The following is a 21,791-nucleotide window of genomic DNA, read 5'->3' as shown; positions in this document are numbered from 1 at the left end:
CTCATCTGTATCTCTTCTCTCTCCGTAGTTTATATAGTAATACGCTGTATAATAAGATAGTAGCGGTGTCTATTTTCCGTGACGTCACATCGATAATCTCAGGTAACGATTATGTTTTTGTTACAATGTGAGTGTCTAATGTGAGTTTGAATATTATTCAGAATATTTTATAGTCATGCTGAGAGCAACAATAGGTATTTAACTTAAAAATAAAATAAAGCAAATGTGTTGTGCATTAAAATTGTGAAATCAATGTGAAGCAACACACGCATTTCATAGCAAAGATGGTATCAGTCACTCACTCAGAATAATCCGGCTCATTCACATTTGAATCGCAGCTTTTTGTGTCCATTTTTCTTTTCTTCACACTCGACGCATCCAGTTTTAGACAGCGCCAGTGATTATAATGGGTTCTATCGTTTTGTGGCATGGTGTGTCCAGTGTAGAAATGTCATGCCATCTTATTTAAAATCTTTTACCGACCAGAGGTTAAGGAACCCTGCTCTAGAACAAGGGCCATATTTACTTATTAACTTAATATCTATTGGTTTGTGATCTGAGCTTTGACTGGTCCACTGTGAGGCTTTTCTGTATATTTTAAGTCATTGTTCTTTGGAACTAAATCCCAGCGATCTTACCAATCGCATTGTTTCCCTCTTCTTTTCTTTGCTACATCTATATTTCCTTTCATCTTTCGGTTCTTCCGGCAGTCTGTCTCTGAGGTGACATGACCCAGGTTGTCACTACGCTGTCTGTGTCATTCTCTGATCTAAATCAAGCCTTAAGCCTTGTAGGTTCTTCTTTTCCAGTCAAAAGCCATTGAAAACCAAATCTAAAATTGGCCTCCCGAGACTTACACAGGAAGTGTTGCATCTTGCAGTCTATTAGCATTGCATTTAACACTCTATATGGCAGATCGGTGGCGGCAAGAAGGTTTATAGCCGGTTTTGTTCAGTTGTCTATGCACTTGAGCTATTATACAAAGCGACAAGGTTTTATTATGAATACTGTCAAAGAAGCGTTAGAAGCGCATTGCTGTGATTGTTTGTTGCTCCTCTAGGATCTACATCTGGCAAATTGATTTTGTGGTGCGGATTGATTGGACATGCAGATTTTTATTAACCCGTTTCGAGTGAATTTATTGATTAATCCAAGAATTAATTAATGCTGCTATTTTTTTTCTTATGTGTTTAGCCAGATTTTTATCGACAGCCATAGACATTTAGGGGCCACTTAATCAGCTTTATCACCTATAGAAGTATTTATTTAATAGGTGGAATGTTATGAATTTAATTAAACTTTGAGATTGCGAGAAACCTCCCAAGTGATGAAATTTCAATGTCTCTCTCCCCGTTTCTCCCTATTCCAGAGCCCAGACGCTCCTCTCAACATCTGCCTCTGCGTGTTATTAGTGTTAGTGAAAGCCGAGCTGTCAGATGTATAATTGAAGTGTCCGCTCCCTGCACACACGGCTTGTTATGTGGGGTCATGTTTAGATGAGTAGATGTGTTTCTTTTGATCACTATCTGACGCTCAAACCCTGAGCTTCCAGCATACTGAGAGGCTGCCGATGTGTTTGGCTTTAAATCTTTAGGAGGCAGCGCCTCCATCACTGTGGGCTGCCTCACCAGTTTGTTTCACTCAACTTGTTTAGATAACATTAGTCCGATGATGTCTCATCAGACCTATTGTACTTCTACAGCTAGTTCTTCTTAAACTTTTCAGAAGCAGTTGTTCGGCACCTCCACCTGCTGCTGGCTGATAGCGTGATCAAATGCAAACGAACGCTTTCACTTTGTACATCAGAAAATATTTCAATTTGATTTGCGTTATAAACCGTTATTATCCGTGCTTTTTTGGATCACTGAGCCCATATGTTTAAACAAAGAGTACATATACATGTACTATCACTCAACAATTATCTGTTTTCTTGTTAGTAAGGTAGGCTATTGTATGTGGGAGCCCCTTTCCGTCTTGTACCGCGTCCTAACCAGCCATGACGTGACTCTGTGATGCGATAAATGGTATTTTTTTCCACATTAATCAGACTCTGTCGTGACCAGCTGACAGCTGACCAGCCGACAGCTCAGGTACTCAGTGTGTTTTGTATGATGTTAAAATGGTTTAATTTGACTTGGCAATGAACCTGCAGTAAAAAGACAGGATTTAACTAGAAACTTACCTAGAGTAAAACAGTTGCGGTGTTCCCTTTGTCTAAAAAGGTGAAAACTTCAAAACCCATAATGCATTGGGCATGTTGCCAAATGCTTTTGGGTGGGGATACAAAAACAGATCTGCAGTTTTAATACAAGCCTAGAGATGTCAAAAGTTAGAAACGTGGCGCGATTTTTGCTGTCAGATAGACGGGAAGATCTAGGTGCGAGAAACATTTGTGTTAAGATACGTTGTTATTATAAAAGGACAAGAAATGGTGTCCTTTTCAAGGTGACACTGTGACAAACTCAAACTTTTATTGGTTTATTTATACTCTTAGGTGCAAGTAGTCTTTTGTAACCGTAGGAATAATTACTGGTGAAATGAAGCAGTTTGGTGACAAAACAGTACAGTCGGTGCTAAACCTAGAATATCCAGAAAAATGCCTATTGCTCAATGATCTTGCATTAAGATTAATGAAAGTAATAATATAATAAGTAATAATAAGTAAGAAGAAATGCTTATAATATTTATATCATAAGTGAGCATACTTTCTGGAAAAGCTGCTGCTTACAATTAACAAAATTGTATAACAAAATTATTTGTCAGGACACTCGGGTATCCTGCACAAAAAAGAGGACATTAACACACACACACACACTCAAAAAAGACTGCTAGGAAATACAGCTGTATTAAGTGCTTTCATAATTACTTTATTCAGCTTGGTCTTTTGGCAGCGATCAGTTGAGTTGAAACTCTAAGGCAGTCTTAAATGTTTTATTTGTATACTACAAGAAAAATACTGTGACCTTTCAGTTGTTTAACACAGTATACAGGATTGAACCATGGCTTATATATCGATATTTCTTCAAAGCATTATGAAATATGAAAACAGCTGTGTTAGCAAGAACGCCGTCAAATTAATCCAGCCACTGGCTGTCCTAAAACATTTTGTTGGATGCTGGTGAGTTTGTTTTGCATGTTTTCTACTATAATGATATGACCTCTTGTGCTCAAGTGCTTTCATCAGATGAGCAGTGCGTGTACTGAGACTCATTAATAAACCCCAGCCATGTGTTAAAGGCCCAACCGGTCACTTATTCGCTCGCATACAGTCCCCGTCCATCTGCAGGGGCTCTGATCACCAGTTAAAAACACAGGCCTGCCTGCACGCGACCCTGACCCAAGAGCCACTCACGTCTGTGTTCATACAAACACGCAGCCATGCAGAGACGCCTCTGTGTTTACACCTCCATCACGCTCATGCTAGTTCACACACACACACACACACACACACACATTACAGCAGCTCTGGCCCAGAGTGAAGCCCTCGTCTACTGGCTTCATACAGTCAGGGGCCTGATTATAGCTGTTTTGTAATTAACAGTGATCAGATTTGTTTTGTGGCAGAAATGGTACATGTGTAGAACAGTCTAATTCAGATGCAGCTTGCAGCTTTGCCAGCAGACGGGTCACGGGCCTTGGGGAGAGCAATCACGAGCCCCTCCATATGTTCCCTCTGCTTCTACACTGAGACCACCAGTGCCAGCAAAACTCCCAGAACAACCTAATCGTGTTCTGTAATTACAGCACGCTGTTTTTTTTCCCTCTCTCTCTCTTTCTCTCGCGCACACACACTCACGTTCTTTCACACTCTTCCTTTTTCTCACCCTTTTATTCTCCTTCTTCACCCCTCATCTTCCCTGCTGGCTAGAAATGAGGGGAAAAGACTCAAACGCTCCCTCATCAGATCATTTGTAAATTGCTTTACGCGGCTGATGCCGAACTCTGTTGGTTTTCGACTGCTTGAAATTATAAATAATTGTAACAGATGCGCCAATGTGGCCGGCCTCCAACAAATGAGGCCCCAGATAATTTGGCCGACCCTTTTGGCAGGCCAATTTAATAAAATGTGAACAAAATCTACCTGCTAATAATTTATCATCCCCTCTCCCAATTGGTTAAACTTAATTACCCTGGCAGTTAACAAGGTCACGCCCAGATGCCAAGCCCGGCTGTAGTTTTGATAATGCAATCAGGAACCCGAAGGTGATGACAGCGCTGTTGTTTTTTCATTATCTTGCTCTCAGAGAAAACACAGGTGCCAAGGCCTACTTGTCTGCTGGCGGTAATTACCAGTCATCACAGCCTTCAAACTTGGTGCTGCAAACATGTCAGAAACACGGCTGAACTTTACACACTTTCTTTGAGTTGTCTCTCTGTGAAGAAAGGGAAAGATTATGTAACATCTGTTTTCATCCGGTCCAAGAAGAAGGCACTGGGTCTTGTGTTTACTGGATAAGGGCTTGCAGTAGGATCACTTTCGCTTGTCATATTATTTTGCTAGGAGTTGAATCGGTGCGAGCAAGTAATAACCCTCTGCCGTTCGCTCGCACATGTGGCTAAATTTTGCGCTGGGCGACTAAATGTGTGCTGTTAGCGACCGGCTAATCAAATTAGATTTAACTCATCGGTGATTGAGTTATGGGCTAGGAAAAAATTTAGAACAGATGCATTGTCAGTGCATGTTGTGCTGTGCGATTGCTTGGGTTTGCATACACGCTAGATTCTAGAATTGAAAAGAATGCGCAAGCGAATAGAGTGCTGCATTTATAGCGTATTTTTCTAGGCCAACTCCATTTCCCTCGACGAATGCAGATTTTTCCGTTGACTTTTGGATCACTGTAGAAAATACTGTAGCTCTAAGTTTAGCATTTTTTGCTTGTTTGGTTCATAGTGATGATCTTCACAAAAGAGTACAAGTTTTATTAAATCAGTGAATTTGTCTAAAAACCATCACAAGAACTTGAAAGTTAAATGTAGACTATAAGCTCCACCACCACCGAGCTCCAACAGCTCTTCCTGTTTTTGTTAAAGAAAGTTTGACTATTTTTCAGGAGCACGAGTATACGGATGGACTGATCCTTCTCCATTTACAGCACACTATTGCCAGTGATATTAGTGGATTCACCGTGTTTCTTGATGCACTGTACAAGTCAGACTTGTAACCCAAAGGTCGTAGGTTCAAGTCTCGATACCGGCAGGGATTGTAGGTGGAGGGAGTAAATGCACAGCGCTCTCTTCCACCCTCGATACCACGACTGAGGTGAGACCTTTGAGCAAGGCACCGCAGTAAAAAAGGATGCCCACTGCTCCCGGTGTGTGTGTGTGTATGTTCACTACTCCCTGCTGTGTGTGTGTGTGTGTGTGTGTTTGGATGGGCGAAATTCTTTTGGAATTATCATTTATCATTTTACATGAAGCAGAGCCTTTTATACCAAGCAGCAATGCCCAGGCACTAGTCCCACACTCTAGCGTGCACCTTTCACCTAAAATATCAAATATTACATGTCATTTTGTGAAGGGGGACTGATTGAGTAAGCTGCTGGATGGTGAAAGTGCACGATACATTGAAATGCTTTATATCATGCACATTAGAACAATGAGTAGGCATAATGTTTAATTCAGCTTGCCCTGTCAGGTGCTTTGACAGATACACCACCAATTAAACGCCTGGAATTGGTAAAGAAAAAATGCTCACAAAGACTGCATATGCTTGTTTAAATATCAAAAAAAAAAAAGATCATTCAGAAATAATTCCAATATGCTTATTTGTGGATCTAAAAACCTTCAGTCACTTTTGATCAGTTGTGCATCCTTGATTAATTAAAGCAATAATTTCTAAAAATGTAATTTCTAAAAAAAAAAATAATAATAATAATCTTTAGATTGCGTGTGCGAGCATTCAGTGTGCAACAGCATACTTGAGACTGTTTAGGCAGCATTTTGGTTTTCAGTTTTGTTCAGTGTCTTGGCAAAAATTCTGTGACACCATTACGTAGAGTCTGTTTGTATAAATTAGTCTGTACTCCACATGGCACTCTAGGACATTTACCTTTTGGTATGTGCTACTCTAGTGTTGCCTTTGCAGTGTGTTTTGGGTCTTTGCCTTGATGGAAGATTAATTGTCCCAGTGCTCCTGCTGATTGCAGCTTAATTAACGCCTGAGTTTTTCTGTAGTTAGTGCTGTCTATTTTATTTATTTATTTTTACCCTCCTTGCTCCTTCCCTCCCCGGAGCGTAATGCTGCCACCATCCTGATTCCTTCTGTTCTGGGGAACATATTGGTCAATACTTTTGTAAATTACTACTGTACAAAATTCAACTTAATTTTCAAATCAAGCTTTTATTTTAGGGGATAAATGTTCTCTCTTTTCTAAGTGCTTATTGCAAGTTTGGGAAGATAGTTGGTGTATATTGACCAATATCACTGATCATAAGTGACACAAAACTAAAACACACTGCACATATATTAATCATTTAAATGTTTTTTTTTTTTAAATAATGCAATGTCTAAAATTGTTGCCTAGGTAGAGAGTTCATGCAAAAAACTTATTTTACAATGTGCTATAGAGTGATATAGTTTAATATTAAAAGGCTGACCCTGTAAAACATCATCTTCCACCCCTTAACAGTATTTTCCAGGCTTCTTGCCATCTTAATGAAAGTGTAAGTGTTCTGAACACGTCCTTCCAGACTGCTCTTTTTTCATGTCATCATGTGATAGCGTGTGTCTCCATCCCGAGGATTCATGCATGACAGGAACCTACTGTAGACACACAGAACTTCTTATCAATGTGAGCATAAGTGATTTTTTTTTTTTTTTTTTAAATAAAGTCGCACCATGCATTGCATTGCTGGGGGCAGATATTTTTATGATATGTTTTTTGTTGTGTAGCTGACACTAACAAGAGAAAATCTTTCTCTTTGCACAATTAAAGCTGAAACACTTATCTTCATACTTATCATGATGATAATGCTGAAGGACTTTTTGCTCTTCATTTGACATGGTTATGTAAGGTTTCCCTGGAAAATGCTTAATAAAATACTTTACTCAAAAATGACCGAAACCTTTGAATCATGAAAGCAAATTCTGCAGTATGAAATCTTGAGCTTTTCCATTTCATCGCAACAAATAAGGACCGGTCCTTATTTGTTGCAATGATATGGAAAAGCTCAATCGTTTTTTTTTTTTTTTTATCCAGAAGACCATTTATCTGTATGTTTTCTGAATTCGGTAGAGGGGTTTTCAATGTCTTGAAACATTTGAAAACCCAACATGACTTTTTTCAGTTTAGTATTGAGAATTGATAAGAAGAGTTATTTCTGTATCTGCTGTCAATGAATGGTTTTACTGATGTTCTGTAAAATAAAATTATTACTGCTTAGAAGCTTGCATTCTGCAAATGAACAATGGCACGTTATTGTGCCATCCCAAAGAGGCACAAAATCACTTTCACAAGATTTTTTTATTAACTGTTCTGACCTGGTGGAATGACCTGCCCAACTCAATCCGAGAAGCTGAAGCCATCTTCAAGAAATGGATAAAAACATCTTCATATTTATTTGACCTTCTGACTTTAGTACTATTTTTTGTAATTAAATTTTATGTACAGTATATATATGTCTTCTTTTTATGAAAAAAAACCCCACCCTTGATCCTCTATCAATCACATTTTTATTCTTAATCTTTCTTTTAAAACTGACACTAGATTTCTTTTTTCTTTTTTTTTCTTTTTTTCTTTTTTTAAACTAAGTCTGATTTATTTATATGAAGCATAAAAACTGTCAATAATAATTAACCAATTAAAAAAACTAGGTGAATGTGGTCAGAGACAACCAAACTGGAGAGCGAAAAAGTGATTTTTTTTTTTTTAATACCTATATCCATATGCGAAAGTCAGTCTAGATTCAAATTTTAAAGCTGATATTTTAAAAACGTTCTTCCCGAGACCACGTCTTTGTCAGCTTTTTCCCCTCTGATGAGTTTGCATCTCTTCATGTGAACACGAGTCTGTTCAGTCCAGGAAGGGTAAGGCTTTCTTTGCCACTAGTTTCACGACTGCTGGAACCGTTTCTTTGTTCTCTATATTCAGGTATTGATTGCTTCTCCTTTGTAAGCTTTAATTTCACTCTTTTGCTAATCCTTGCAGAGTTGAGGTCTTTGATGATGAGGACACCACTGTTCCTGTGTATGCTGAGAATGTTAAGTCTGGTTTTGGGACATGTGTCAGAGGAAAGTTCAGCTATGCTGTTAATGAGTTGACTTCAAGACATCAATAGGTAGATCCTTTTGGACTAAGAGCTCCAAGCAAGTGACTCTAGTTAGTTGTACTCAACGGCAGCCTAGTCAAGAGCTAATCAGCTTTTAAAGGATCTTTTCAGTTCTCTGAAGTATTAGTGTTTTTTCCTAGATTAAGGGTTTTTGATCTGGTCCCTGAAGATCTCCTCCTCTCAAACTGTAGTGGTGCGTCTGCCATTTTGTAGTTTCACTCTTTCACAGTTGATCCGCCATCTGGCCTTCCTTCACTGCCCTGACCAGATTTCGCACACAACTCTCCACTGGTTTTAGGTACTTCAGAGAGAGCCCACTCCTCTCTCTCTCTCTCTCTCTCTCTCTCTTTCTCTCATTCCCTCTTTTTTCCTTTCTCCCCAAAGTCTGCTTCTGTTGTCCTATCAAGTGTAACTCTGGGCCCTGATAGAGCAATTAAAGGTGCCTCCCTCCCCACCTTTGGTAATGAGGCCTGGCGCGTTTCTCACTCTATAACCCTTTAGTCTCCCCTAATGGGACATCATTATTGTCAAAGAAACAATGTAAATGGAAATGAACATGCTCATTAGGTCCCTGCACAGAGAACCCTTCAGCAGCATGCCGTGTGCGCTCCTCCTCGTGATTCAGCCCATGTCCCCTGTTAGGTTTCGGAGAGAGTGTGCAGGCTGATGTTTGTGTGTTCGTACGTGAAGGGCTATTGCTCATCTTTTGCTTTTTGATAATTAACAACTTGCCTATTGTGTTGATGAAAAGGGCTGTTCTATTGTTTCATCGATTTCTTTTTGTCTTTGTCAGGGCGCCGGGTCTCTGTCTCCAGGTGGCGGCAGCAGTGATGGAGCAGACAGTCAGGAGAAAAGGATCCAGTGGCTGCAGGAATTACTTGAGCTTAAGGTGAACATTAAATACTTTATTCTGTCACTGTGGTTCTATTATCTTCTTATTGGAGACCTCTTAGGAGATTAATGTCCTTATTTCAACGCTTTGTCCACGTTCCCCTGTTAGACTTTGTTTTAAGGTGTACGGTGTAATTAAACAATTTTGGTTCAGGGTTACTTGCATGTAATTATGCAAAACTTTATTGTTGTTATTATAATAGGAAGTACATGTAACGTGTAAGAAGGACTCTGTAAAATAGAGTTTTACTCATTCTCCTGCCTCCTTAAAAATAGAAGCAGTGTGTCATACAGTAAAATCTAATTGTAGTTTTATTTTCAAAAGAATAAAAAATAGTAATTGTAATTGTAAAATGTAAAAATGTGTGTGGTAAAACGATTGCCGCTGAAGTAAACGTAATGCATATATAAGTATACAAATTCATGATTGAAATTTTTTAGAAAGCTAGTGATGTGATGTGAAGCCAAGTATGGTGTGGTGTCCCGTACTCTGAACTGGTTCTCTGCATTTAACCCCCACCAAGTGCACAAGTGAAAGCACACACACCGTGTGAACACACCATGAACCCACACGGCGGGCTGCCATTGTTGCTGCTGCGCCCTGGGAGCAGTCGGGGGATCGGTGCCTTGCTCAAGGGTCTCAGTCATGGTATTGATCATGAAAGAGAGTGCTGGTCATTCTCTCCTACGACCCGTGACCTTTGGGGTGCAAGTCCAACTCTCCAACCGTTAGGTCACTAACATGGCACTTTTTTTTGTTCAGGGAACAACCTCGCTATTAATCCAAACCAATACCTAAACATAACAATTTCTTTAGTCTGCGTTTGAAGTAGATCAAAAACTTTCATTAAATTTGTCCTAAAACCCAAAATTAAAACGTGTTCTTGTCTTAGAACAGCTTTTTTGATTTACTTCAAATGTTGACTACTATACTTTATTAACTATCATTAAGCAGCAAATTAAGAGTTTATTGATGCAAAAGTCGTAGTTAATAGTTAGTTTAGAGTCTGGCCAAAAACAAACACAAAGTAATTTTAGTTTTACCTAATGATATGTGACCCCGGTGTACAAAACATAAGTGTAAATGTTTCAAAATTGAGATTTCTACATAATCTTAAAGCTGAATAATAATCTTTCCATTGATGCTTGTGGCCGAGATATAACCATTTGAAAATCAGGAATCTGATGGTGGAAAAAAAATGTAAATACTGAGGAAAATCATCTTTTAAAGTTGTCTGAATTAAGTTCTTAGTAAGTAGCATAGTATTAATCAAAAATTAAGTTTTAATATATTTACAGTAGGAAATTTACAAAATATCTTCATGGAACATGACCTTCACGTAATATCCTAATGATTTTTGCCTTAAAAGAAATATCAATACTTTTGACCCATACAATGTATTTTTTTCTATTGCTACAATTGAAACCATGTTACTTAAAACTGGTTTTGTGGTCCCGGGTCGCATATTTGCAATTAAAATATAAAACCCCAGACAGTAATGCTGTTAAACTGTTGGAAATGACACCAATTAACAAATAAAAAAATGAAACGTATATGTAATAGAATTAAAAAGATCGTTCTAAATTCAAACCGTCGGTAGTCTGATGCACTAGCTGCCCTTTGGCTTACGAGTGTGTATTTGCATATGTGTGCGTCTGACTGCTAAAATTTCAGCATGAAGGAGCTCATAGCAGGTAGAGTCAGATGTTGTCCTCTGACCACTGCCCTCTAACTGACCTCCATCCTTCATCATCCACACGCACACACACATTGACTGTCTGCAGAGGCAATGAGGCAGCGGGAGAGAAGACTGCTGAAGAACTCAAGCTCTTCACTAAACCAATCATCCATGTCTCTCTTCTGACTCTTCAAGCCTCTCTCTCTCTCTCTCTCTTACCCAGCTCTCTTCTCTGCTCCCGTCTTCACCGTTCCTGCATTTCCTTCCTTTTAAATCTGGAGGAAACTAATCTAGTCGGTGTTTTTGTCTGTCAGATGCTTGGGTTTGTGAGGCTCAGTGACAGTCAGCGGTTCCAGCGGTGTGGAGTACTCATCCTCCAGTTGGTATTGATTTTGATGCCCAGGTGGATGCGTGCCGGGTACTTTAAGCACCCCCCTTATGCTGTGATGTCACTCAGACACGAAACGTTGGTCACTCAATCTGAGCAGGCCTTCATTAGCGCTCTGCTTTGTTTCACTTCTCTGTCTCATATTCTCTGTCTTTCTGGTTTGAAGGCTGAGTGTCCTCTTGTGAATTTCTGAGCAGTAAATCCATACTTGTCACATTGGCAACCGGTCTGGGGCTGGCTTGTTCTCTTTGTCCTTGTTAATAATAACAGGGTTCAGGGCCCTGCATTTCCCGCCCAGCAGGGCTGCCGTGTCATAGCAGCGGTAAACAAGCTTTCCTCCCTTTTAGAAAGCCTTTCGACAAGTCTCCTGGCCCTGGCCACTCAAGCTGAAAGGTGCGCTTGCTGTCTCTGCCAGAGTTCGTCTTGGCTAAGGTCAGAATAATAGAGGGCCTTCTTGTCAGGAAAATCTATATGTTCACCCCTGAAAAGTCCCATGTAATCTTTGGGAGATCCCTTTTTTTTTTTTTTTTTCTTCAAATAGCTGTGAAGCAAAGACCAATATTTACGGGCATTTGGGGAGCGACCCGGCTCACTGAGGCGTTCCTCCTGCTGTGGGGTTTAAGTGGAGGGAGAAGTCAGCCTTTTCCTATTGGCTGACAGGCGAAATGTCAGGCCACAATAATGCTACAGGTGCCAGGTTGGCGTGGAAACGCTTATCAGTGCCTTGTTCCCTAAGAAGCACTCAAAGAACATATCCCGAAAAGAAAAACACTCTCTTTGGTAAAACTTTGATAGTGATCTTCACACAAATACCAATGATGTGGTGACTTAGGTGTGTAGTCGTTTCATTTAAATAGTTTTTTAGTGTCACTAGCAAAGAGATTTCAACTTAACGGTTTAAAAAAATGCATCAAAGTCGATTGTGTAATGTGTTAGAAATGTAAATTGATATGAAGTTCTGCATGTCCTAACTGGAAATGATTACAAATAAATTAATACGTTTTTGAGCTAAATATATAGTTATGTGGCAGTGTGTTATATAATCTATTTAGCTTTTAATAAGGTAACTGACATGGAAAATAATCTGTCTTGTTGAATTTGACTATGGCTATGAAACTAAATCGGTGTTAAATCTTTCTTCCACATTGTGGCATATAACTGAAAGTAACGGATTATTAAAAGAGGAAAAAAGTTGTTTTACAACATTTAAAACTTGCCATAATGGCGCCGCTTCTATTACCCTTGAGAACTGTGTGTGTGTGTCTGTGCCCTGAACGTCAGTCAGTGACAAATGTACATTGAAATATCGCGATATATTGATAATGAAATATTGTCCAGCTCTACATTGGACACACATCTGGATGCCATTATAAGATAAAGGTCTGCATTCAAACGGGAAACGCAGGACCCGGACACATTTTTCTTACGCTGCGGAATTCAATTCCTGAATAAAATGCGTTATCGTGCTGAGCGCAGTCTAACAATATCCGACGTCCATTTAGAACAGCATATCTGAGCTTTATTCTTTTAATTATCCACTGGTACAGCCTGCACTCCATGCACGTTCTATAGCATGCTTTTTTTTAGGATCAGAGTAAATATATACGGCCCTCAGACAGAACAGGCCAGTTGTTGATGTGTGACCGAGCAGAATAAGGATGGAGCAAATTTGTTTGTGTCCTTGACAGACATTCAACTCGGTTTTGTTAGTTTTTTTATTATTAATTAGCCTATAAATGTAATTTTAAATTACGGCAGTTTTATAGATTTTTCTTTTTATACTTTAACATAAAAAAACGAATTTCGACAAGATGAATAAAAATATTCCCTCCAATGACACCTAGCGAGACTGATCTGGTTGTCTCTCTTTCGTTCCGGCTTGTTTGAAAGCTCGCAGAAAGGCATCTCTGCGCTACTATTGGCCGGTGTCACAGATGTGATGGAACTTGTCGTGTACGGGGAGAGGGGAAATGAAACATGCCGGTCCTTCTGCGTTGAGGGCATGAAGTGTCGCAGAGGTGTCGAGAGCTGTGAAACACTACACAACATGAAACGTTCCGATCAAACTCTGAGTGGCCAGCCAGTGTAATAATTCATCCAAATTGAAGCATTTTATAATAATTATTCAGTTGACTCCACATGACCCTAATAAACAAACATATTTGTGGGAAAAAAAACATGCTTTTTATATAAAAAAAAATAATAAAAAAAAAAAAAAAAAAAAATATATATATATATATATATATATATATATATATATATATATATATATATATATATATATATATATATATATATATATATATATATATAAAAATGCTATTCCTATGTAGTATGGGGCTTAGGTTGAATGATAGCTATGTATTATCATTAGATCATATACTGATAGTACGTTCTAATGCCTAGGTCACAAAAGTGATTGTGTTGTTACCGTTTGTGTTTTGATGATTGATCCAATGGTGAGGAATGTTTCTTGAGTTTGCTGCCGGGAGTATGACCTTGTTGTGAGGTTGAGAGCGGAAATATGGTTTTGTTTGTTATTGTTTTCACATCAAGCTGGAGACTCGGAACAAGGTGCGTCTGTCGAGAGCACACTTTTATTAAAAGCATACCCTTTCCGATGTGGAAGAGATTGTAATATGACACTTTTCCATTCCACTGTTGTGATTGGCTGTTGACATCAGAAAGGGTCACAATGGGATGGCTTTCCCTTTTCTCTCCATATGGAACTTATTCGCATAGTCTAAAGCGCACCGTTAGAACGGAGGCCTTCACCTATGTTTTCTTTCCAGAACGGTTTTAAAACAGTCTAGGCATTATGTGGAATGCGTAAGTCCAAACATGAGATGATGGTTGAATGGTCACCCAAGCGCTTGTGTATGTTTTTGTAACGAATCTTTGGTGAATTGTTGTGAGAGAAGCTGAAGTCGGAAAGCGTATACTGCTGTCTGAATGAGCTCGTAGTGGTTGTGCTGCAGCTTTATATACAGCTTGTACATTAAAAGCATGTATGTGAAGAGTTATCGTGTATTGTGGTCTTTGTTTAAGCCACTGGGCCAGGTGAGGTCTATTCATGCCAAATGCAAATTTTCAGGGCAAGGACACTTAAAAATAGAAATATTCACATGGGGTATCTGGTATGAGCATTTACATGGCAACAGTCCAGTTTTTTTTTCCTATAAGGGTGAGCAGTCAGATTTTTTTCTCCTTGGACTGGAAAGTAAACTGACACACCAGTGAGATTTGGTGGGGCAATGAGAGGTTACTTCTACACGGTCCATTGTATTAATGGCACTAAAGTCATTTTGTCAGTATGTAACTGCTATATCTTGACCTTTCTATGTTTTTAACTCGACAGTAAATTTGTTTTTCTTTAATAGTGCATATGTAATAGTACCATACATATGTAATGCTGAAAATATCAGCGGTACGTATTCGTATCAAATTTCTTAATTATCATTTGAAAAGTTTCTAAATTTGAGAATAGCGATTTGTTTATATAAATGTCAGTGCTCAAAATGTGCCGTTATTTTATGTTCTAGAAGTTTGGGAAACAAACAAAAAATACATTTATATATACATAAAGGAATATATTTTGGGGGAAAAAAGTTTCTAACCAGGTTTTGTGGTCGCCAGTGACTTCCATAGTAGAAAAAAAATACTATGGGAGTCAGTGGTGACCCAAAACAGCCTGGTTAGAAACGTTTTTCCAAATAACTTTGTTTTCAGCAGAACAAAGAAATTCATACCAGTTTGGAACTATCTGAGGGTGAGTAAATGATGACAGAATTTTCATTTTTAGGTCAGCTATTCCTTTAAACTTTTAAAAGACCAAAACCCTGAATGTGAGCATTTGTTACTTATCAGTGATCAGTTACTGCAGACTATTCAGATTTTGGACACACACTGTCGTTCAGGCCAATTAGACCCTTCACAAAGACCTCCTTGGTTGCTGTTGCTATGTCCAACAAGCCACACATCACGCACCATTTTTAATTTAATGTACTCTCCTTTCTCTTTTTGTTTTTGAACTGGCAAAAAGTCAGACTCGTCAGTTATGACTGGTCAGATCACCAGTGAAACCGGCTCCCTGCAAAGGGTCAGTTCTCACTATTAACTATTGGCTATCACTTTTGCCTTAATTAACTCTTTATTTGCTGCGTATTTATTGCTAGACTGGTAGTTTTTAAGTTTAGGTGTGGTTGTAGAATTAAGAAATCTAAAATATGGCCTAGAATAGGCCATTAATATTACTTTACAAGTACTAATAAACAGCCAGCATGTTAGTTAATAGAAGTTAAAGTTAATAGAGAGTTTTACCCTTTACCCTTTACTCCTATCTGATTAAAAGTGAGTGGACACCAAGCTCAGCATTTATCCCCTCCAAGTGGACACAAACAGTAAAGAAATACACACACCCAAAGCACTGGGCAGCCATTTTTGCTGTGGTACCCGGAGAGAGTTTGGAGGTTCAGTGCCTTGCTCAAGGGCACCTCAGTCATGGTATTGAGGGTCCAGCTCTAACCATTAGGCTGTGACTGCACACTGCCCATTGTCGTGGTTATGTGCACAATTAATTGTCTTTGTATGTGTGTCTGGTCATCTGTAAATTATAGACTAAGGAGAATGAGGATCTGCGAAGAGCCCATGCCAAACATCATGACCGCTTACGAATCATTCAGACCAACTACAGAACAGTGACAGAGCGGCTGAAGGAAGCCGAAGATACCCATGACTTGTAAGTAGTATTTAAAACTATGTGATATTTGCACATAATAATATAAATGTGGCTGTCTTGCTTGTTATGGTTTTGTACAGATCGTGGCAAAAAAAAAAAAAAAACCTTACAATTAGAAATTAGATGTAGCTGGACAGGTGTTAGTGGTATTTTTTTAGTTAAATTTCACTGAATTATATTGCACCATAATATAAAAATGGCTGGCTATTATTTTTTTAGAAATAATTTTTACAGATGAAAATATTGTATAATAATGTTAACTGTTGTTAGTTATTTATGACATACGTTGGGCGACAACCATTGTTAGCATTGTTAAACGGTGAATTAATATAAATAGTTTTAAGTGTTCTGTCAATTTACATTGTACTGTGAATTTTCAGTTGTGCCGAGCTAAAAGTTGGTGAGGAGAAATGTGTAAAGATTTTTAAAAAGGTGACCAAAGGATGTGTCCTAGCAACTGTAGTAAAAAAAAAAAAAAGCTTTAGGATAGAATTAAGATATCCAAACACTCTGCTTTGGTTCACTCAGTTTGCACATGCATAAAAAGTAGTAGTTAGTTTTAACAGACTTTAACAGACTCACCCTTGCTCTAATCTCTGTGAAATGCAGCACAGACTTTGGCTCTTAGGAAGAGGGGTTCACAAGTACTTCATCCTGAAAAGGCCAAGGTGACTGTTTATATCGGCAGAATAGAGAGAAAGAAAAAAGTAGGGGGGAAGATTGAAAGAAAAGGTTTTGATTCCCTCCTTTGAGTCTTCGGTTTTAACCTAAACCCCTAGAAGCAGCAAAATGTCATGACAATTTCCCCAACCCCCTTAACATTTTCCCCTTTCTTTTTCACAAGCCTTTTAAACGTATATAATGGAAGCGTATGTTGAGTATCCACATGGGATGCAAGTGTTGACCTTGTCAGCTGTGCTCTCTTTGGGTTAATTAAAGAAAACAGCAGTGCAACGTGATCCCGTGTGAAAGGAGTGTGAATTTACCCACCTCTACTCTTTCCGTGTGTGTGTGTGTGTGTGTGTGTGTGTGTTAGATTGTAACAGAGGCACAAAAGAGAAAGAATCTCTGATAATCTCCTTCCTCTTAGTTTTGATAAGGGGGCACGCTTACTTTTCCAGAGAGCTCTTGTTTTATTAAGCTTTCCAGTCCTGTTATGGGAATGTTCATGTTCCATACAGAGCTGGTGGTGTCAGTAACTCCTCGGGGAGTCGTGTTAGCGGGGCTGTTGTGTTTACCTGCTGAACGAACTCGTTTTGAACAGTTATGCAAATGCGCCTAATGCCTCAAAACCAGTGGAAGATCGGTTAGCGAGCTGCTAGCCTAAGCCACGTCTTCTGGCCAAAGAACCATTTCTGATGGTCAGGCATGCATCAATCTGGATATATTAGAAGAGTTAGTGTTATTACACATGTATTAGCACATGCGAGAGCGGGCCCCAGCAGGAGTCTCAGAGCTCGGCTGTAGACTAACATCTCATTAGAATGCTGCAGCCCTGTGTAACCCACGACGTCACTCACGATTAGCGCTACCACTATTAGCAAAACATAAAAACATACCCTCTCTTTCTCCAGAAGGGATTTTCAAGTTTGTAAATCAGACTGGGTGCTTGGGGATGCGTAAATAAAATTAAAACTTATTAAAACATCCACACGCTGATCAAAGTTGCACTCATAAACAGATTCGCTGAATCAAAGAAATTAGCCGCTGCCTTTTCAGAAAAGTTCTCGCAGTTTACTCGCTCGCTGTATAATGAAGTGAGATGGAGGTGAAGGATGCTTGAGGGGAATGGAGATGTCTTTCTCTAAGGTCTGTTTCATGAGTACGTCCTTCAGGAGGCCATTCATAGCTTTAATACTGAATTTCACAATGGATTAAGACGGAAGATCTCCGGGCTGCTGCTTGTTAAGCTGTTAGCCGAGGAGTGGCTTCTCAGGGTGAATGTTTTCACATGATGTAGGACTGCTCCCACAGAACCCAAAGGCACTCTGCCATACAGTAGGTTCAAGGACGTTATGAGAGGAAAGTGTCTGTGGAATAGGGTTTAAATAGTATTTGTGTTACAGAGCTGCTCTGCTTGTGTAATATTGACTTGAAAGTAGTGTGCAAACCGAGAGAGATCTTTTGTTGTTCTTTTTTTATTACAGCGTCAGTGGAAGGAATGGAACTTGAAAGTTTTCATTTCGACACAGTCTGGGCACAAAAGATTCAAAACGCACATTTGCATTATATTCAAAGCACAGATGAATACAGTAAAAATCTGAATTCATTTTTTTGGTTTAACTGATGTATTTCTTCGCCATGCGACGAGCTAAAATCACGCTGAATACGATTTTTTTTCTTTTTTTTTCAGTTCTGTTCTTAAAGTAAATTAAATAAGAATATTCCACCCTATTTCTGTTGAACTGAAAATGAGAAATCGTCTGATTTCAAAGGTAGTATGTACACTTTGTAAACGTTACCTAATGCGTCATTGTTTTTATATTTAAACTCCAGTGCATTCATGAAATGCAAACGTTCCAAGCTTGTATGGATGGGAGAGGACATTTCTGCGGGTGATCTAATGACAATGGCAAATTAAAGAACACAGACGCAGCCGGATCATTTCCATAATGACCAACACAGTCTACCAAGGCAGGGCAAATGTTAGGGTTGCAAAAAAGCAGAGCCAATGATAATCAGGTGCATGTAATCGACTAACAACACAGTCGCAAAACAAGTTCAAACATCTTTTTTTTTTGAAGTGTTAAATAATGTCACGAATACGAATAAATTGAACGACACAAACCTTAGGAAACTGTGTAATACATTTAAATACTCTTATCATATAAACAAATACATGTGCAATAAGGTCAGCCACATTTTTCATAGCTCATTATCACATATATATATATATATATATATATATATATATATATATATATATATATATATATATATATATATATATATATATATATATATATATATATATATAAAATAAAACTATGTAAACTGACATTTAAAAATGTGAGTAAATTTTTGTTATTTGCACTAACCAACCCAGCATCTTTTTTTTTCTTCTCAAATTTCCAGTCTGTAGTTAGATGTTATTCAGTCAAATAAAGACAATTAAGACATTTTTTTATCATGACTGTATGGTGAAAAAAAACCTAAAGACATAACACACTGCTTACAAACATTCGAAAAAATACATGGTCCACGATTGTGAATCTTAAAGAAACGTAGTTTTATAACGTCGTATGGTGGTATGTGTTGTATGTTGTGTTCTATACATTTTTTTGCTAGTAATCCTAGATGATCATACTTAACATTTTCTGCATAATTACATATATTTTGTGTTTTATTGTGTTACATTTCTATGACTTCATTTGACTTGTCTCTTGTCCTTCATAAACTGACCAGAGACATGACACTTAATGTCTGCAGTAACAATTAAAGACAAAGAGAATGAATATAAAATGAATAAACAATAATAACAGTCCTGTCCCACTGAAAGAAAGTGTTTCAGAAACTTCTGGTGGCTTCTTGGCAGGTTTGAGTTCTTTGGGATAACAATTTTACAAGTATATTTCAGAAGAAGGGAATTTTGGGATTTAAGATATCTCATAAATGTTTCTGATATGTTGGGTTACAGGGGTTAATTACTGTACCTTTTCTCACCTTTTTTGTTGTTTGTTTGTTTTTGCTTCAGGTCAGAATGCAAAGCACAGTTTCAGCAGGACAGCGAGGACTTATGGAACGAATTGGTGTTTTATAAGGAGGAGAACAAGAAGCTACTCTCTGACAAGTAAGTGTCTGTCGTTTTGTCAGGTCATGTAGAGCCGTCACAGTCATTATTAGCACCCAGCGGGGATTCTACTGCAATTTCACATAGATGACTGCCGACACTTCAAGAAAAATGATATTGTCATTTCAAACAGAACTTAAGGGAAAAAAGCTGTCCATCTCGAAGCTTTTCAGCACGTTCACAACCCAAAGTTACAGTAATTGCCTTTAGGACTGAGATTTTGGCTCACTGTAAGTGCTTCCGAAGCTAGTATGTTAAATCTTTCAATCCATTTGTCACACTATACTGCTCTCACAAAAAAAAAAAAAAATAAATAAAATGCAAATAAAATGATTTCAAGCTTTTCTGTAAACAACCTCCTTAACACAACACTGAATACAGATGCTCGGTGCAACTGTAGACATTTATAGCAGCTAAACACACTGACATTCCTGTCTTGAGCTTTGCTCCCTGGAGATTTTTCGGGGGTACATTCAGTGACAGTCCGTGCGCGCGCGTGTGTTAATTACTGCTGATCTCGTCTGCTGGAGGTGTCGCGCTTCATTAGGCCGCCTTGGCCCTTTCCTTGCCAGGCCTCATTTGGCCCATCCTTTGCTGAGGGGTCTAACCCTGCCAGCCAGTGCGGCCTGGCCCTCCCCTGCTTGATCTCTACCCCCGGCTCGCTCGTACAGGAGGGCTCACTCTTTTCACGCCCCCACCTTGCTGGCTGCCTGTCCTCCTAATCCCAGCTGAGCTCATTATGATGTAGCCTGGCTGCCTCCCTCTCTCTCTTTGAGCCTGAGCTGTCCAAGCTAATTACAGGCTAGCAGCCAACACTCCCCGTTAAGGGCCTTCTGCCGCCGCGCTCGCACTAACGCGCTGCTTGGAAGTGACCTGCGAGGAGCACGAGGGAGCTGCTCTCTTTCCAGCCACGCAGCACCTGTCCTTCGGGGTTAGCCGTGATCCCTGTCATGCCCGTTCCAGCGAGCACTGAGTAAACTTAGGCCGGCCTAACTCGTGCTTTCAGGAGCGGGAAGGGAGGGAAAAAAAAAAACCCTACAATGTTGAGGTGGAAGGGGAGCACTGTCTTTGATCTCCACTTGCCCGAGACGAACATTACCGACTATGTGATTGTGGAAGCACAGGTCCCCTGCACGCTCTCAGTTTCTTCCGCTCCCCGGCTTCTATTCGTTTGCACTTAACCTTGCTTTATTTATCGTTTGCTCTGAGAGGATTGGGTCGGAACGCGCAAGGTGTAATTAGGCCGGTCTTGTTTATCAAGCTGTTATGTGGGACAGCGAGCTAAATTACTGTTGATGGCCCACAATTAAGGATGGGCCGCGGCAATGGGTCTGCGCTGGCAGAAGATGGCAGGTTGCCGTTTTACTGACCGTATTAGGATGATTGTGCTCGTGAAGGTTGCGCTCATAAGCGTCACGATGATCTGCTAATGGTTAATTACCTTATTGAGGCCTGTAGTTTTAGGCTGTCTTAATTGCCGGCCGAGACGGCTGCTGGATACTTACAGAGCAGCGGTGGGCTGCCTCTGCCTTATCTCGCTGCACTCGTTTCCTTCAAGTGCTTTTCACAGTCTGAAGGTCTCCTATTCTGTACCCTTTAGCTAGATACCGAGTCCGAACGGAGATGTCTTTTTTTAGGCCTCTCTGTTAAGTGGGTCAGTGACATGATAAAGAAAAGGACAAATCTTTTACAAATGTAGTCGAAAGCATATAGTGAGTTCTCGTATGTTTTTAAGTATTATTCTATGCAAGGTAACAAGCGATTAAATATCGTTAATGTCTATTTAATTTATATTAATGAGTAGTCGTTCATTTTGGTAAATTTATCTAAAATGGCATCTAGTTTCAGTCTTAGAAAATGATACAGTAGATTATGGAAAAATGCAGCGTTATTTAGTTATTCATTGCGTGTTGCTTTATACTTGTTTCAGTGAGCCTCTATGGAAGGTGAGCATTCGCGTGTTTTTATGTTGTGTATGTATCTAATTAATCTTATCAGTTTATTTGTGTTCATTCACTATTCACCTTCAGCTTATGC

At 39.2% G+C, this 21,791-nt stretch overlaps 1 protein-coding gene across 5 annotated transcripts in view; it reads left to right on the top strand.

The window, feature by feature from the left end:
- Window positions 1–21,791, top strand: part of cntln (centlein, centrosomal protein) — an 81,426-nt gene that overhangs the window by 22,560 nt on the left and 37,075 nt on the right. For all 5 annotated transcript variants that reach the window (XM_043237482.1, XM_043237487.1, XM_043237474.1 and 2 more), the window contains 3 exons: window positions 9,062–9,157; window positions 15,843–15,964; window positions 19,659–19,754. In XM_043237482.1, coding sequence (XP_043093417.1) covers window positions 9,062–9,157; window positions 15,843–15,964; window positions 19,659–19,754 — 314 coding nt within the window. The remainder of the gene's footprint in view (window positions 1–9,061; window positions 9,158–15,842; window positions 15,965–19,658; window positions 19,755–21,791) is intronic.

The sequence above is a fragment of the Puntigrus tetrazona genome, chromosome 1 (assembly GCF_018831695.1).
Source record: "Puntigrus tetrazona isolate hp1 chromosome 1, ASM1883169v1, whole genome shotgun sequence".
NCBI lineage: Eukaryota > Metazoa > Chordata > Actinopteri > Cypriniformes > Cyprinidae > Puntigrus > Puntigrus tetrazona.
Note: the sequence above shows the minus strand (reverse complement) of the source record. Positions and strands in the feature narration are given on the sequence as shown.